The 19084-nt window shown below is 48.7% G+C and overlaps 1 protein-coding gene across 2 annotated transcripts in view; it reads right to left on the reverse strand.

Annotated features, from left to right (window-relative positions):
• Window positions 1–17831, reverse strand: part of SYT17 (synaptotagmin 17) — a 31297-nt gene extending 13466 nt beyond the window's left edge. For both annotated transcript variants that reach the window (XM_021411882.1, XM_021411883.1), the window contains exons 1-5: window positions 17729–17831; window positions 15227–15244; window positions 13928–14076; window positions 9141–9289; window positions 8096–8715 (exon numbers count right to left, since the gene is read on the reverse strand). In XM_021411882.1, coding sequence (XP_021267557.1) covers window positions 8096–8715; window positions 9141–9289; window positions 13928–14076; window positions 15227–15244; window positions 17729–17743 — 951 coding nt within the window. In that variant the 5' untranslated portion in view covers window positions 17744–17831. The remainder of the gene's footprint in view (window positions 1–8095; window positions 8716–9140; window positions 9290–13927; window positions 14077–15226; window positions 15245–17728) is intronic.

Below are 19084 nucleotides of genomic sequence, written 5' to 3' on the forward strand. Positions count from 1 at the left end.
TGATACAAAGCCACAGCTGGAGCCGGCCCAAAGAACCAACTTCACCAGCAGACAGGTCAGTATGGGAGCTGCCCATCCCAGGCTGAGTGACCAACATGAGCACACCCCAGTCCTGCCCAGACCCAGTGTGCATGGGGCTGCACCTCCGGCTCCTCACCTGCCGAGCCCAGCGCTGCATCTGACGTCACGTAATCACGTTAAAAGTTCTCCCGCAGGCATTCTGTCTCCTCTGCTCCTGCTGACTGCTCCTGGCAAAGGCAGCGGGATGTGCTCGGCATGCAGGAGCAGGTGGCAGGCTGAGGAAGCCCTGTGCCTCTGATGCAATACAATACAATTCAATTTCTTTTTTTTTTTGCTTTGTACAGAAAATATGCCAAGAGTCTGCCTGTTCCTACCGTGTACCCTCCCTGCACCCTTGGCTACTCCAGAGCCACACCAGCAGTGTCTGTCCCAAGCTGGCCCATCCTGATGGCACCTTTCCCACAGCCTCTCTCCCACACTAGAAAAAGCATCTGACTTTTTATCCCTAACTCTTTTTCTCACAGCATCTCTCAGTTCATGTTATGTAGCATGATGTGATCACAGACTCATATTCACCACATGTACTTCCTGCTGCTGCTGCTGCATCTCTGCTTTTCCTGTTTGGCACCTCCCTTCCATCAGCCTTTGTGCACCCCCACATCACAGCGCTCTTCAATATATGATATTTTCAATTATTTCCATCAGCAAGCCATTCCCTAATACGTACATCATGCTCACAACTCTTGCAAGGCCAAGCTGTACCTAGACAAACCCTTGTAGCAACTGTTGCACAAAGGATCTAGGACAGCATCATGCCCAATGTGATTCGAATGCCCAGTTCTACCACCTTTCCTTTGATTTTTCCCCCAAACCACTCAGACAAATTTATCACTGAGAACACCCAGCCCAAGCATGGTATCAGGTCTTGACAGGAGCCCTCAGACAGCAGAAAGCCACCCCACTACTGTAACCTGGGGTCACCTCTCCCCTTCTCTCCTGCCTAGCAAATCACAAGGGCTAATCTCAGCATTCACACCTGGCCTGTAAAATCTATCACCAGCGCAGTAAGGAAGCATTATACCACCCACGCTGCGCAAACACGATCCACCTGCACTATCCCTCAACCTCAGATTTATTTTTTATTTTTTTTTAAATAACACACTGACATTTTTTATGCATCCAGCCTTGTTTTCCACTTGCATTCACCGCTGTGCTGGGTTCCATGCAGACTTTAATTCCTAGAAATTCAGGTACATTCAGACAGCACAAATTAGGAAGCTAATTAACAATGCTATTACCAGCTGGGATGAGACAGCCAAACAGTTTAGGCTGTAAATATCAGATTCCTGGTGCAGATGGAGGCAGGCTGACACCAGACAGGAAAGTAGGACGCTATACATCACCTCAAGCTTAGAGTGCTGGACATCCAAAATCTGGGGTAACTACTTTTGGATCCACACATTGGAGGCACAGCTAACCTGATCGAGCAGCGCAAGAGCCCATGTAATACACCACACTGCTGCCAGCCTGTGCTGAGCCTCACTAGTGAAAGGAAAGCTACGCGCCCGATTTTCAGCAGGAGCCAAACTAACAGGGATATTGGCAGCTCTGGAAGAACTCTTCTGACTACTTGGGAGAGATACAAAATGCTGTACTTTGTGTGATCCACCAGACTCCAAAGACTACAACCAGTTTTAAGGAGTCTCAGATCAGGGTTAATTTCCCAAATCCCAGCAGCGCCTTTCTAGCTCTCACTGCCTCCCAAGTGTGTCCAGAATTTTGCTAATTATCTTAAGGGAAGTAAGGTACAATGCTCCCTGCAAAGACCACGCAGGGTGACTGTGCCCAAAAAACAAAGCAGCCCCACGGTGAGGCAGAACAACAGAAATGTTTCCAGGAATAACCTAAGGTGCTTTCACAAGGAAACCCAGCTCCCCAAACAGCTTACGGTATGAATGACTCAGACCTTTAAAAGCACTTAACTTGAGCAGCGAACTGCCTCTGATCCTATAAATGTATTACTTCTAGTTTAGCTGTGAGAATCTAGGGAACGAGTCTCAAACTCTGCCACTGTGGCCAAGGGGACACCAGGTGCTCAGGCGACATCCACGGCCGGGAGCAGCCCCGGTTCCTCCCCAGCAGGTCAGCCAGACACCGCCCCACCACGCTTGCTAGCTTTCCCCTGTTCTTGGCTCACTTGTCATTTGCAGCCATCGTTAACCAACAGGCAAGGAACTAACTAGGCGCTCCAAAAAACCCTGGGTACACAACATACCTCCATGGGCTTTTGTTCTCCAGGCCATTATGCTGTTTATAGGCATCTCTATCAGTAAGAGCAATGACAAGGCATGTTTCCATGGGAGGACTCAAGGCACAGAAGCACGGCTTTTGTTCTGTTGCCCACGGAAGCCTTTCCAAATCTCACAATCACACACTGACTGAGCAAAGAGGGACATGAGCTCAAAAGCACAAGAGCTGTCATCAGCACTTCATACACGGCAGGGAAAGGAAGCATCTGAATCTTCCCTTTTCTCCTTCTTTCCATCAGAAATCTGAAATGCTGTCAGTTTTTCCTTGGATGTGCTGTTCACAGAACACAATGTTCAGAGCTGCCCCTCAGGCAGCACCTCTCCAAGGCCTCGGTTGAGTTCCCATTAGCATGCTGATGACGCGCTGATTTGTGCAAGATCCCAGATGACCTGGGAAAGCAATTTCCTGTTTGATTAGGTGCCTAAGTGACACCGAGCCTGGGATGTCGGAGACTCTCCTGAAGCTGAATTTACATTTCACTCCTGGCTGCTCCTCTCTGCTACTATCACACTGCCAGCCCTGGGCTCGCCTCTCATCCAGAACCTTCTGCCCTTACCACTTGGGTTGAACCAAACACACAAAGGACAATTTTATTTTATTTTTTCTGTCCTCTCTGAAACACAACGAGGCTATCACAAGGGAAGAAGAGGTTTACAATTAATGTCACTTGCACATCTTTTTTGATTAGGGTGATTCCTTACTGATAGCCCACCCTGGCTGCTCATTTTGTATTGCTACAACACCAGCAAAACTGCAGCTAAAAACTATCCCCAGTTCCCGACGGTAACGAGAGCACGCTACATCAGCACAGACATCTATGCAACACTCCTAATGAAGTTTCAGATTGATTTTCCTCCTCCAGGTTATCTGTGATGATACCTCCAGGCACATTAGAAAACTGATGGCTTAGAACAGTTTGCTCTAACAGGCTCTCTACAGCATCCTGTGACACACAGCAATCATTCCTGGAAGGCTGAGCTACTAAGGATCAGAAATATATATTTATATATACTAATATATATACACATATTTCAGGAACTGAAATATATGTATTTCATTCATCAGCACTGATTCTGCACCACCTCCTTTAATTAAGCAGCTAAGCTTAAAAAAAAATAGGGAAAAAACCTTGACAATGCTCAGTTCCATATTTAATTTCCTGCAACTCCCTACCACCAACGTGAACTCTGTTTCACACTGATGTACACAAGGTTGAGCCAACTGCTGTGTCAAGGCTCTCTGAGCAAAGCTGCCAGACACTTTTTCATCTGTCTCGTGCCTGTAAGAGAGATGTATGCTGGCACGTTGCTGAGTAACATCCCGCACTACCCCATGCCAAATATAATAGGTTCCCCAAAGATGGCACCTTCTCAGGACTGCAATGAGCAAACCCAGGAATGGCAGTGCCAAGAGCACTTGGTGCATGCTCAACTGGAGGCTGCCTAGCAGAATGCCAGGGCCACCCAGGATTCAAGGCAAGGCACCGAGGAAATGCTCAGAAGTGACTCATTACTTGTATTTCAGATTCCTTTCTCACTTTTCCTTCCCAGCCAAGGCATGGTAAGAACAACAGCGCAATGCTTGCTGTAGCCTTGTCTCTGGGGTGGGAATCAAGCGTTGTAGAGCCCTGCCGCAGGAGAGCTATTTGTGAAGCACAGACAAAGATGACAGCTCTTTAAAAGACTGTCACTCTAGTGCTCTCATAGTATGAAGTTAAAAAGGCAAGTCCAATGCTTATTGCTTCTATTACAGAAATGGCTACGTTGGAGAGGAGGATGAATTTTTATGTTATTTTCCCCCAACTACAACCACGCAAGTTTTTTTCTTTTGCAGAATGGTCTCCAAGCTCTCATTACTGCTGGTCTAAAACATTTATTCCTGCCTACTCAAATCTGCCAAAAGAGAAATGAATCATATGTCAATAAAACTTGGGGTCCTGAACATGTGTTTCAGAATTAATCTTAACAGAGAAATGTGTGAATCTGAGCACAGCCACGGCAAGGGCTGCCAACTTCATTCATGGTAATTAAGCGAAGCCACGCACATTTAAGAGGATATTTAAGGAGCGCAGAGTGTTCCCATCAGACTGGACTCAAAAGTTCCTCCATGAGCAGCTACTCTAGAAGAAAAAACATCCAGAACTATCAAGGATCAAGAATTTGGCAGCACCTGCAGTGGCATTTCCTACGAGGAGTCAGGCCTGCTTATTTGCTGGCCCTGATCGCATTTGGGATGGCAGCTCCCTTGTGCCTCCCTTTTGGACTCAATCCCACCAAATGCTTAACACATGATCCAAACTGAAAATATGCTTATGCACAGGCATGGTCTTTTACCTGATGCTTAGTGTTAATGATTTCAGCGCAGTGCAATGATTTCTCAAGAGGACAGCACACTGTTCACCTACATTCAGTTTATCTGATGACACCAACTATATACATCCAGATATAACAACTATATTTAACCCAATGTAACAAGCACACAATGCTGCGCAGTCTGGTTCATCTGAGCAGTTGTACACAAGGCAAGTTTCCAGGCTGTCAGTTAATGAGCAAGCTCCATGAGGTGGTAACAGAGATGTTCTGCTGCTGAGGACCACACGCCTATGCCTGCCCAGAAGCACCTGCCCTTATCAGCACATACCATGGCAATGGTTTCCAGGCAGCAAAACAGACGTCCCACCCCACTGGTAGGAAGAAAACGTTCTCCACAGCCACCTGGATTCACTTCCCTCCATCTCTCGTGCTCATCACGTTTCCCCCTATAAATGCCAGTAAAAAAAAAAAAACCCAACAACCCACACCCTCACATCTTCTGTCTTCCATTTTTACATATCTCAATGTAAACGTGTCTATCTTCATCTCCCACTGCTGCTGGCTTTATGAGCATCTGTTTCAGCTTCTCCAGAAGCCCAGGACATGTGCGTCTGACTGACACCAGTACTGGTGTCACTGGGTGCTTTTGTCCCAGTCTACCGTGATCTCACAACACAAAATGCACTTGGGCAGACTCAACTTCAACCCAACAAAAAACAGATGAATGCTGTTGCACAACTAACCAAGCAAAGAAGTGAGAAGTATTAAAAAATATTTGTCAATGTGTCAAATCTGTCATGCCAAAAGGCAGAATCTTTCAACTGGCAATTTAAAAATACAAACTTCTAGCACAAATATTACTGCTATTGAAAGATATTAAGATGCAATTTTTCAAAGTAACAAGCTTTATTGTTTTACTGCTTCAAGGATTTATTTCAACCCTTTGATTGATGCATTTATCCTTAACCATCACTAGCAGAAAATGCACTCTATTCCACGAGCTTAAAAACTTTATCAGTGAGGAAACATGGAAATATGATGTAATACATCCACTCCGGATATCCTAGCACAGCCTAGTGCAACAATTCCCTTTGAAGTTCCAGTGCCAGTAAGATCAAGCCCTGCCAAAAAGAATGTGGAAATATAAGACACTCAACTAAAGCCACAAAACAAGGCACTTCACTGACCAAGGTGCAATGGATTTTATGGGCTAAATTAAGCTTTGCCTTTATCTGCTTGCTATCTTATGGAAAACAGGTGTGTAAGGTTAGGCCTGTCCATTCACAAGGGGTTTTCTCTTGATATTTATAAAATGAAGGAGAAAAAACCAAAATGCTAATTCCTGCATAAATAATTAATGCAAATCCTGTTGGAGCAAGCAGCACTGCTGAAAGCAACTGCAGCCTTCTGCAAAACTTCAGAGAGGCCGGAGGATGGCTGGCCCCAGGCCTGGCACACCGGGGCAGATATGGCCTTGTCCAGCCAGGGCTGCGTTCAGAGCACTGAAACCACATTACTAATAGATACAGAATACAGGGAAGTGTTTACTGTGCAAAAGCAGAGATGGGATAAAAAAAAAAAGCAAGGCTACATGGTATGAATCACAGGAGGATAAGTGGGATGCAAAGAGACCTCGGTCCTTAGGTACATCGAGCCCACCATGAGCCATCAATATCAGAAAGAAAAAAAGTAAAACACTTTTGTGAATAAACATTTGGGGAAAATGGCAGAGAGGGGACCCCAGGAATCACAGAATCACAGAATTGTAGGGGCTGGAAGGGACCTCTAGAGATCATCGAGTCCAACCCCCCTGCTAAAGCAGGCTCCCTAGATCAGGTTGCACAGCTCAGTGTCCAGGCAGGTCTTGAACATCTCCATAGAAGACTCCAAAACCTCCTGACTAGCCTGTTCCAGTGCTCCATCACCCTCACTGTGAAGAAGTTCTTACGCACGTTTGTGTGGAACTTCCTATGCTTCAGCTTGTGGCTGTTTCCCCTTGTCCTATCACCATGCACCATTGAGAAGTGAATATCTGTTCTTGTTCATTTTTCCTATGAACATTCACAATCCAGCTGCCCCCTCCATCCCCAATAGGTTGTTACCAAGCAAAACAGACCCCAGCAGAGGTAGCAGGGAGCCTGCGGTATTCACTTGTGTTCAACTTTCAGAACTTTCCTTTTTGCATGAGAAATGTTCTGGCCAGTTCCTTAACACTACCGTTTGTACTCCAGCACATGCAGCCATAAGTCATAAGGTCCTCCACTCTGAGGTGAAGCACAAAGCTCCCTGCAGTCGCTGTGTACCCAGAGCAGCGCAGTGACCGCACGCTGCCTGGCTGGGTTTCCTTTCCACAAGTACCTGAAGACAAGTTCCCACTCCACATCACACTCTCAGACCCACACTGTACAACACAGATGAGGTCAGCAATCTGCTGTTCATCTTGTCCAGTGCTTCCAGCTATGCCATCCTTTCGTAGACACAGAAATCAAAAGAACAACAAATCTTCCGAGTTCACACAGGGTTTTGGATTCAACAAAGATAGCAAGACTTAGAAACTACAGTCTCACAGCTGGTGACAAACAGGTAGAGGCAATCACGTTACATCAGCCTCCGGTGGCACTCCTGTCCTTAGCGCGGATGGCTACAATGCCACCCATGCCCAGCTCTGGGCTGCACTCAGCGCTAGGCCGCCGCAGGCGGCACTGCCAGAAGCAGAGCTGGCAGCACGCCGCAGGCCCTGGTGGCAAAGCTCAGCCCTTCCCCCTGAGGAGCTCCTTCCCTGCTGCAGAGGAAGCCGCACTATGGGGGGCCCTCTCAGCACAGGACCCCCTCTGCATCCTTCCGCCATCCCATTCAGGCCACACTGCAGGCTCAAAGCTGTGTGCATGCAACATGCCATTCACATCAGATACCATCTATGGCAAGTTTAATTTCCTTCAGGGACATGACAAAAATAAAATTACCTTGCAATTTGTTGCTCTGGGATGGATTTTGTCTTCTATATGCTTTCTTTGCATCAGATCATTACTGAACTGGTGCCAGTGATTCTCCAAAGCACAGTCATGTGAATAACCACAGGGGTGACCCAGAAGAGACAGTGTCACTGCAGTGTCTGGGAACAGAGGCAGGTCACTGCAGTGACAAGAAAGATCTTCCACAAGGTGCAGATTTCCAAAGCAGTTTTGATTTGTTCTCATTAGAGTTGACATATATCTTTTGTCATTCCACCTCCCCTGACCATGAAAGAAAGCAGCTTCTCCACCTCACAGCAGAGCAGCTACAAGGCCAGCTATAGGCTCAACTTCATCTCAACCCAGAGGATGCTGTATTAACAAGACGACAACAACTTATCAAAAATGGTATTAAATGCTAACAAAGAAAGGAGCCACACACACACACACACACAAAACCAGCAGGAAAAATTGTGGTAATAATTTGAGCAATTCTGTTACCTGAGAACTAGGAACAAGGGCTTTCCACCAGTGTCCGCCTTTCACAAGGTCTACATCGCTCAAGGGCATTGACACTTTGCCAATGACACAATGGCGTGAGAATTTGTCAAAATCCACTACAGTTAAAAGCAGAGTTCTTCTCTGGGCTTCTAAAAATGGGATTTCAAATGTGTACCTCTCTTCAAACACTGGGTTTTGCGTTTTGCGCTTAACGCCGGTCTGCTTGGAGTTCTTCTGATCTGGAAGCAGGCAGATCTTCACGTAGGGGTTGGAGTGAGCCATATCTTGCCTCGAGCCGTCATATGAAATGGGGGGAGGCAGATCCTTAGCCTCAATGACTCGAACTATTAGGTAATTATGCAGCAGATCGTACTGAGTGCTGAAGTGCAGCATGCCCAGCTGGTACTTGGATAAGATTTCCTCATCTGTCAAGGAGTCCATATCATCACTATTTGAGTCAAGAGAGTACAGTCTTGGTTCAAATTTTCTAAAATAGTCATCTGGGCTATAAGTTTTCCGCAGGATAGTTGGCTGAACTATTTCCTTCTTGGCTCCTATTATTCCAAATTCAATAGGTTTAATGTCAATTAATGGAGAACTTGGCCTCCTTGACTCTAAACCTAAACAAGAAAAATGCAAAAATATGACTGTTAGAAACTCAATCTATTAGAGGTCCAAGCCATCTCATGATTCTTTAGGTTCGGCTATTCTGTACCTGTGCAGTGCCTAGCATGGCAGGCATTGTGGAGTGTCAGTGGGACCTTCCACCACTACACTGTAAAAAAATTAATAGCACCTTTTGTTATGCTGCAGAGCAATCTCGACTACACTTCCGCCCCCCCTTGTCCATTTTCACCAGACACGTGCTTTAGCAAGAAGAACAGGGCTGGCCTCTTCCACTGTGTTCCTGTAGAACAGGATAAGATTTTAATCAATGTACCTTCAGCTCGGACTAGATTACCTGTCTAAGAGATGAAAGAGCAGGCAATACACTCTGACTTTTTCCCCCACAAGAATTACATTAATGTTGGAAGGACGACCTTACTTGAAATCCGCCTGGTGAGGCTGTAAGTGGACCGTGATGTATCTGAAGACGACCGCCTTCTGTCAGGGGAAACATCCTGAAGAGTGGGAGGCAGGTCACTGATTGTATTATCAGAGTCTCCATTTTTGTCCTCATTTTGGCTGCTTATCCTGTTATAATGAGAGACCTTTGGGTGATTCAACACAGTAAAAGGACTATATACAGAACAAAAATGAATTTGGATATTCTAATCTTGTGTGCACATCCCTGGATGCTGCAGGGTATCTCCTTCACATCTATTCGGGAAGCAGAAGGCTGAGCAACTGACTTCATGCCTATGTAAAAAGGAGATTATCTTTCTCCTTGCCTTTCAAGCAGAAGTGTATCAGCACTAGAGCACGACACAGGCCACAAAGGCACGTGACTTGGATCTCAATCAGCTGTAGTACATTCATCTTTGAGCAAATAAAAGAAAAAAAACCAACAACCTCACAACATGAGCTTATTGCTATAAATTCATTGGTGCCCTCTGGAAGCGTGGCCACCACTAGGAATGAGCCAGCATGGGAGACCACCATGCTCAGACATCCCAATCCCACCAAACACCTCTCTCAGTAAAATATGACTTTGCAGATACAACACTAAGGTTTCAAAACTCAGTTAGTAGGATTAATTAACAGCTATTTATTGATATGTCTTTTTAAATAACTGGCTGCTTTTTATCCACTCCTATAAAGCAGAGGTGACTTTCAAAAGACAGAAATGTTACTGCCCATGGGGTCTTGTTTAGGGCAGGGAAAGGACAGCAGGATCCCAGTAACAGTGCCACTGAGAGCTGAAGTACCTTGGGAGGACTCAGTAGGAGAGTGGGATCATAAAGTCCTCATACAACTTCCATTTCACCTTAGTTTTCATCTGTAACAGCAGTTTAGCTAAAAATCTCAATTTCCTACTACTTTGGAGGCACGCACCACTGGCAGGGATCTCCCAGCTTCGGCTGGAAGGAGAGCAAGAGACAGAACCATGCAGAGGGTACAGCCCCAACTGCACCCTGAGAGCTGAGCCACGGGCAGAAGCCTGCTAATGGAAATGAAACGAAGCAACGGTATGGGACACATAGAGCACCATGCTAAGTGAATCCAGGAGACAGAGCGCTCAGGAAAACCTCAGTGGATCACAAGGAAACCACCAGCATGGAACAAGCAGAGCAAGCAGAATGCTGCATGAGGCTTGCTCCTGGGTCACTCATCCCATGGCCATGGCCAGGCTGGGTACCAGTGAAATACGTTGAATCATTTGTTTTAGTAATCAGTGACCGAGCTAGAACAATAGAAATGTTTGGGGAAATAAAATTTAACAAAAGTAAGCTCATAGAAAAGGCCCTCGAATACAAAATAGATTTAAACTAAAATTTCTTATCTAAGTCCACACAATTCACAGCAGGATTTACACTACATGCAAGCCTCGCTAATCCAGAGTCATACAACTCATACAACTCATCCATATTAAAAATAAACAAATAAAGAAAGAAATCCAAAAGTAAATAAATACATCGAAACCAAAACCTACACTGAAGAGGGCACACAGTACTTGCACAGCTCTGCAGCCCATTAGGGGCAGTCCAAACCCTGCAGTGTGATGTAGCAGAAACACAAACAGCTTTTTCATGCCTAAGTGCAGATCTGCACCACCATATGTAGCATTTGGATGTGTTCATGTCTGAGAAGCAAATGCACAAAGCAAGAAAGCAGGGCGAAATGGGAATCAGGAAGAGAGGCATTAAGGATGTTCTACAATGGGTAAACGTAATAGTGAGTTAATAACATACAGATGACCTTTAGTAAGGAAATTGCTACTGAGCTACAATAATTTTTCCTCAAATAAACTTTGGCTCTGGTTAAAGCAGCTCTGTTTCTGTTTAATCAGAGCCTTTGGGAAGAGGAATCTCGTTCTGATTTCAATTTAATCTCACAGAGCATGCACCATTTATCTTTGGGTTTTTATGGAGAATATTCCACAACAGGCAGTGCCAACACACAGCCTTATTCCCAGCCCATCGCTGCGCAGACTGGGATGCAAACACTCATCATGAGATAAGAAGCAGCACCTACCACACATTCAGGTCAATGCAATTAGATTCAATTCAGTAAGGTTTTTTTTCCAAGTTGCTACTGGAGGCTATTGTGAAAATTCAGAAAGTGAGAAAAATCAACAGCCTCTCAAGAAGTACTTAAACTTGCAGCCTTAGAGTCCTCTCCTGAATTTCCAGGACATCAGGTGTCTCACAGGGACATAGGGAAGGAGCAAACTGCATGGCATCAGCTTCCTGGCTGCATGAAGAAGTGGCAACATTGAAAGATCTCAGCTGAAAACTTGGGTTCATTTTTAAAATGCTTTCAGGCTGTGAGCAAGGAATACAACAAATTGATTTGTTCCCAAACTTAATGCACGTATCTAAAGGCAGAATATGGTGTTGTCAAATCCATCTTCCATTTGAGGGGTTTCCACTGAATCTAAAAGCTTTCTCTTTAAAAAGAGTAATAATGGGGGAGGGTATTAATTAGCATACACAGATCTCTGAGCACTTTGAAAACATACCCATTAAACACATTACTCTGAGACCAATTCTCCACCCTAGCCCTAACCCTAACTCCAGACATTGTTTCCTACCTCCAAAAAATGCATAAGGAAATTACCGTGTATAAGGTTAATATAATGAAAGTAAGAATCTTCTTCAGCTTGTGATCTTCAAGCCAAGAGAGGCTGCAGGGCATCACTTCCACCTTAAATGTGCACGCACAAAGAACGCAGCCCTCCTATCCATCTGCAAACAAAATATATCACCTCTGTCTCCTCCCTTCTGCTCTCCTTTCCATCTTCCAGACCCTCACTCCTCCACAGTTCCTCTTCTCCCCTCTCCTCTCAACCGCACCCCCTCAGTGTCTTTCCCACCTATGCTCTCTGTGTGCTCCTCACTCCACTCCTTTTGGGGCTTCCTGACCAGCTTCCAACAAGGTCACCCTCCTGGCACCATGCTGGGCTCATCCCTGCCAAGCAGCAGGAGTCTGCAGCCCTACAGAGCCCTACAACGTGTGGAGGGTGACTTCAGTCGTCCTAAGGCAAGACACCTCCATGCTGCCACTCAAAGCCACATTACTCATCACCAGTGTCCTCTCCATTGGTTCTGCCTGCCCCTCCCAGGTGTCACCTGTGGGAACTCACCTTCTCCCACCACTACAGCCCCTACCAGCCCCAGGCTGCCCAAAGCCAGAGGGAATGGTGAAGACGTGGCACCAAAGGCACAGCCCTGAGCGTGAGCCAGGGTGGGGGCCCTAGGGACCCTACCAGGCTGCAACACTGAAGCACAGCGTAGCTGAAGACCTGGGCATTTTTCCACCAAGAATGTGCTGTCTTCTGTTTATCAACATTACAAGAAATTAATCATCAAGGCTTTCAGATGGAGCAGGACCGGGGGGAGAACAACACAAAAAAAAAACGCAGCTCATCCACAAGGTCACCGCATCACGGTGCCCCAGAGCCAGGCAGGACGCAGCAGCCCATACCTGGCCGCGGGCCAACCACCTGCACATCACAGCCCTCTGCTCCCAGGACGGCAGCTCTGAGGCTCCCTCTCACAGCAAGGCTGCCTGCTTGCTACCAGGCATGCAATTGTTTCTGCAGCAAGCTTTCTACGTCCAATACTGCTACCTCATCACTGTGTTCTCCTGTCTGCGATGCTTTCCTACTTAGCATTGATTTTTTTTCCATTTCACGTTAATTGCAGGTGAGCCCACTTCTGGGCATATATCAGACTCTTAAACATGCTGTTCTACATTTAAAATCACTCTAACACCTCTCAAACATTTCTATTTTTATTGCTTCAGTATCAACTACCATCCAATTCTACCACAATTCAGAAAGGTACGTAGACAAGACTGTGATTTAAACATAAGAGAACTTATTTTATGCAGCAACAGTACACAGACCTTTCTGACCTGACAGAACAGCAGCAGGTACACACAGCAGTAGATAACATTAACTGAGCATCTTAGTGCCCACCAACATCACAGTATCATGGGATGCACCAAAATGGCACCTCCTGTGCCACAGTTTTTGGGCACAGAAGACAGCCCAGCACAGACATCATCAACAATGCCTCTGCAGTCACCTCTCTGGTTCCCAAAGGAGAGAGTAAAAAAGGGAAGATATCACTGTCTGTCTTTGCAAAGCACCAGGTGAAACCTGCTGTTGTCACTCTTACTCTTTACTGATTCAAGAGGAAGTCTTGAAGAGGACTAAGATGATGCAGGAGGTCAGGCCTTACTAAATGAAACTTTGGATGGGTTTCTCCTCAGAACACATACGAGGTATGCCTTTCACCTTCCTAGATTATAACCATCTTAACGCCAGGATAAGAAATTTTTCCAAAACAACTTCATCAGCATTTCAGCTAAGTGAAAGTGCTCCAAAGGGCTGGTCCGTTTATAGAGAAAATGGGACTTTGGATGAGAAGTGTTCTTAGTGCTAAACCAACAACTCATCTTGCCCTGCCAGCTTACACGGTAACTTCTGTCCCACCTACCAGAACATGCTTTACCAAGGCTCCCAGTACTATCTGAGCTAACGGTGCTGCTGGCTTTCCTTACCACAAAGCTGCCTACTTTCCCACCCTCACCAGGGAATTCCTCCTTCACACATGGCATCCTCCAAACCCTGAACCCTTCTTGCCTTTTCACATCAATACTCCCATCGCAGCTGAACAGCCCTACTCTTCAGTTAGTGCTGTGAAATTGTGCAGCTAAACTTACAGCCAGGCTGGAGTCTGAGCAGGAAAAGGTCCCAGGATTTCAACTTCATCTTCATTTGTTTGACAACAGCTACAGTCGAAACACTTCTGACAACAATTTCTACAAGTCCACCGGCACAGCAAGAGATCCGAGATTCTAGCGAGCAGACCCTGAAGCCATTGGAAACCAAAGTACAAGATTACAACCCATCAATAGCTATTGAGAAATAAATTGAGAAATAACATTCAGCTCTATTTATGAGTTTCTGCAATAGCACATTAAGAACTGTATTTATTCCATCTATATCAAAAAACAAGGCCTGTGCAGTTACCAGCCCAACTTCACTGATACCATAACAAGGCAGGAAAATAAGCATTCACGGCAGGTACTTCTCCTCTGGTAGCAATGCATCATTATGTATGTTGGCAAGAGGGTGATTTACAAAACACTGTGGTGTAACAACATGCTGGAGTGGAAACATGCTTTTTCTTTCATGCACATCAACAAACCCATCGGCAAACATACAACAGAAGGAAAGAAAACCAGAAGGTAAGTGAAAGCTCCAACTTAATTCTGCAAGGTCTATTTAATTTGAAAACCTTAACACAGCAACACAAATACATTTCATCCCTGCAGGTATGTCAACATGTAATACTCATATGATCCATTCACATATGGCATCGCAGCCCAACAAATTCGCCACTAAAAGGGATTAGCAAAAGCGTACTGTCCACATGCCTCTCTCTGCTAGGACGATTAACATGGTGCGCATCCACCCCACTGCAGCGAGCACAGACTCCACTGTGCCCGCACCAAGAAGCAAAAACTGAGCCATGTCCCATCCTGCAGCAAGCAGCCCTCTGGAGCACTGCTAGTGAAGGTCATCACTCCATGGCCGCGGGGAGACAGAGCTGCAAGAGCACAGCATGTCCCCAGCATCGAGCCGAAGTCAAACCACTCTACAATTGTATGTAAGCTTGGAAGGTTCATAAGAAGCTGAAGATATACAGCACATGAGCATTTCTCCACAGATATCCCCCAAAGCCACTTGGTACAAAGGTGCTATCACACCATGCAGAGGGGTTTTGTCTTAGGAACACAGTCTGCAGAGAAGGCCTCATGGGAACATCTGCCTTCGCTCCACTAAAACAGATTTTCCACAAACAAAAACTGGACATTAGGGGAAAAAAAAATCACCAGCATAGAATGCAGTGTGTAACTTATATCTAGGACATCAGTAAAGAGTCAGAAAATACGAGACAATCCCCTCAGGATGGAGCGAGGAGACAGAGCAGAGAGTGAATCATCAGATTAACTCACCTCGTTTATTGGTTCCAACTGTCCTTTTAGACATCCAGGATGAAGCAAAGAAGAACAAAACAAAAGAGACAAAAACAGGTTAGCCATGCTCAAACGACTTCACATTTTCTGCCATGACATGCCCCAGCCTGGAATGAGCTTTAATTTCTGCAAGACAACCAATTCCCAATAGAGGTGCCCTGTCTAGGTGCCTGCTGCTGCTCCCAGCCCTCTCCCACCAGCTTGCTGAGGAGTGAAACCCAACCTGCCCCGCAGCACGACAGTCCTGCCCCTTGCCCCCTGCTGATGGGGTACCATGTGCAGCCACTTTGCTTTCCTAACAGCTGTCTCCAATGGCAGGAGACAGCAAACTGTATCCAAACATTGCAGTTAGGAAAGGCGTGTGTCCAGAATCTGCCCATACAAACAGAGCTCCAACACCGACCTGGCAAAAGCAGCATTTGTAGGAAGGGCCACATCTTCACCTTCAGCCTCCCCCTTTTCCCAGCTCAGAGGTTAAAAGCACAGAGCTGCATTCCCCAAGCCCACAGCACGCACCCAGTTTGGACATTTGCACTGCAGCCCCTTCCCAAAGGCACGGAAAGTATCCAGCAAAGGGAGAAATGATGGCAAGCCACTGTTTGAATCATACAGCCCCCCCTGCAACACTCTACACACCCTTCTTCATTTGTAACCACACAGACAGCAGCATTCCAGCCTGCCCAAATGCCCTTCCTACCCTGCTAATGTCTAAGAGTGCCCCACTTGTCCCGGCTGTCTTTCCATAAAGGGGGTCCCTAAGACAGAAGCAAACGAAAAGCCACTTCCCTACCCTTCCACCTGCATGAATCAGTTTCTATCTTTACGTTCACAGACAATATGGACAAAGACAGCCTTCTACAAAGAAGCCATGGTTTACCAGCGGAATTTAGTTCTAAAAATACTCCTATGAGCTGTGTTTTACTCCCTCTGAACTTCTCCAGAACCAGCACTTGGTGAGAAGGCCGTGGCTCATTTGCAACAGAAATTAAGAGACTGAAAATGCTGCAGCGCAATGTGACGAGATGGTGATTAGATACCCACAGACCAACTGGTTAAGGAGATCCTGAGCGGCTTCATGGGGCTTTATCATTCCTTATTAATGCAAAGTTTCAGTCAAAGTGACAATGGTTCAGCAAAGCTGCTGTGAGGATATTTAAATTGCTCTAAAATGAATGCGCTGGATTCGTGCCATGCACTCAAATGCCACAGCATGGGCTGGGCAAAAGAAGTGGCACTTCTGAGCAGCCCCAGGGACAGCTTGGGGCACGCAACCACAAATGCCACCAGCCATGGGGTATGGGAGAGCACTGCCACGTGCCATTAAGCAGAGCGGCACGAGGGTGGCACAGAGCTCAGTGGCGATGCTACCATCACCCAGAAAGCTCCGCCAGGAGGGGGAGGTCAGCAATAACAAGGGCTGAGTGTTACAGCACAGAAAAGGCAAACAAGTCACCAGTGCCGCGGAGGATATAAAGGCAGGGACCCATGAAAGGAAAGCAAACAGGAGCAGCTGTGCGCATCCACCTGGCTCACACAGGCGGGGGTGGGCGCTGGGAAAGGCAGAGGTTTGCAGAAGGGTGCAACGGGCAGTGGGGACTCCCAGCCAGGCACCCTTATTGTCCCCGATATCTCCGCCACGCTTCCAGTATCCAGCGATCTCACTTTGCCCCACTCTGCAGCCCCGCGGTGCCCCCACAGCCTCGCACAGCCCCAGCGCGCCTAAATCACGTCCCTGGGGACAACGAGGTGCCCCCGCCCGCACCTGCTGGATCCGCATGGGGCAGTCACGGCCCCACTGCGCCTCCCGGCACGCAGGGCTCCGCGCGGAGTTGACTGCGCACGGCGGACCCCAGCCCGCCCCGTCGGGAGCCGCGCTCCCCGGGAGCCCCCGCTGCAGCCCGGGCCGGGGGGAGCCGGGAGGACGTGGGCACGGGGTCGGGGGGAGAGCAGAGCGGGCACGGACGGCGCTGGGAGCGGCGGCTCCCGTAGAGCTTTCGGACGCCTCGTCCAGCTGGAGCCGCTCTGCTCGGTTTTATCTGAAAATTGGGCTGCAGCCTTCAGAGCTACAGAGCTAGAAAAAACAAGCAGCTGGAAACTGCAGAGCCGGAGAAAAAAGCGGTGGGCATTTTAAAATAACCCGAAATGAATTCAGCCCCGCACTGCTAAGGGTTCCCATCCGTCACGCCGACGGCTCGGGCCGCCCGCGGTCGAGGATGCGCCCAGGCCGGAGGGGCCGCTGAGATCACCGCCAGCCCGGGCTGCCTGCGGCTCGGCAGCCGCGTTTCACCCGCGGCGAGAAGTCCCCGTGCGAACGCAGCCCCGGCTCACCCGGCCCCGAAGTTACCCCGAAGTTGCGCGCCCAAACCGCGCAGCGAGCGCGCAGGGCAGCACCGCCCGAGTGGCTCCGCGCGGCGCCCCGAGTTCCCCCCGAACCCCGGCGGGACGCCCTCCCACCCCGCAGCGTCGTCGCTCCTCACCCACCTGGATATACGCCATCTTCCGCGGGGCTCCGCCGTGCCCGCGGCCGCTGCGCCGCGCTACGCTCCGCGACTCGGCACGGCACGGCACCGCCCCGGGCGGGGAAAAAAAGGGAGGGAGGGGAGAGGAGGGGGCGGCTCACGGCGGGGCCGGGGGCGCCGTCGGGGCGGGGGGAGCCGCCGCGCCCCGCACCCACCGGCAGCGCCCGCCGGGGCTCGTGGGGAGCCCGTACCGCCGGGGCCCGCGGAGGCTGCGAACATCGGGCGCTGCCCGGCCCGGGCGCGGTGCAACAGGTCCGCTGCAGCGCGGGCGAACACTGACCTCCAGAGGGCCCGGCGCGGAAATTCAGCGGCGGAACCCCTCGCTGGTACCCGGGGAGCGGCGCGGCTCGGCGCTGCCGGGAGGGGGGGTGGAAGCACGTCGGCACGGAGCTGGTCCGGGGCGGGCTTGCCGGGCAAAGCGTGTTCTGTACCTGAGCCGCCTCTGGGCAGCTCGCTGTGAGAGGAGGCTGCGAACACATCTGAGCTGTGCGTGTTTCAGGAGCTTACGCGCACGGGGATAAGACGTGTTCAATGGACAGAGATAAAGCGCATCTTTGTGTCTTCCCGGGTGATGAGTGAGCTGGTGGCACGGAGCTCTGAGCACCACGCACCTGGGTTCTGTGCTTCGTGTGCTGAGTGCCAGCTGCGCAGGGGCAGGGTAGGACAGGGTGACCCAGTGATGGGACCAGAAATGGGATCTGTGGATGGGACACGGTGATGGATTAGTGATGGACCCAGCAATGGGATCCAATAATGGGGACCGGTGATGGCCCTCGCCCTCATGGACAGACCCTGCTGAATGGTGCTTCGACCTGGGCAGTATTTCAGGGGCACTCCATTGGGAAAGCAGCCTGTTAGAGGTCAAACTTCTGCAAAGGGAGAGCTCAGGAAAGGTGCAGGTTTGGGGCTGTTCCTGTTGAGCACCTTTTCGGTACCACACACTGCAGCTTCCCCCTGTGCTGCTGTAAGCGAAGGCTCCTGCCCGCTGCCTGTGGGAAGCTCTGTGGCTGCCTCCAGCACCTCCCCAGCACGCGGATCCCTGGGCACAGCTGCAGCTCTCACCGACGGATGGAGAGGCGGTGTCCAGGGGAGAGGTGAACTCACATCCCACTGGGGCTGGGAGGCTCTTCCCTTCACTGAGCACATGTATGGCCCAGTCGAGTTCTCGCTGGATTCAATGGAAAACTCCCGCTGACTGCCGTGGGAAGAGCCTTACTCCCAGTTAAGAAAATAAAATTCTCATTTTCCCCAGGGAGAGCAGCTCCTGCTGCAGAAGAACAACCACTGCAGCGGAGATAAGCACAGCAAAATCTGTGAT

Source organism: Numida meleagris, chromosome 13, assembly GCF_002078875.1.
Source record: "Numida meleagris isolate 19003 breed g44 Domestic line chromosome 13, NumMel1.0, whole genome shotgun sequence".
Classification (NCBI taxonomy): Eukaryota; Metazoa; Chordata; class Aves; order Galliformes; family Numididae; genus Numida; species Numida meleagris.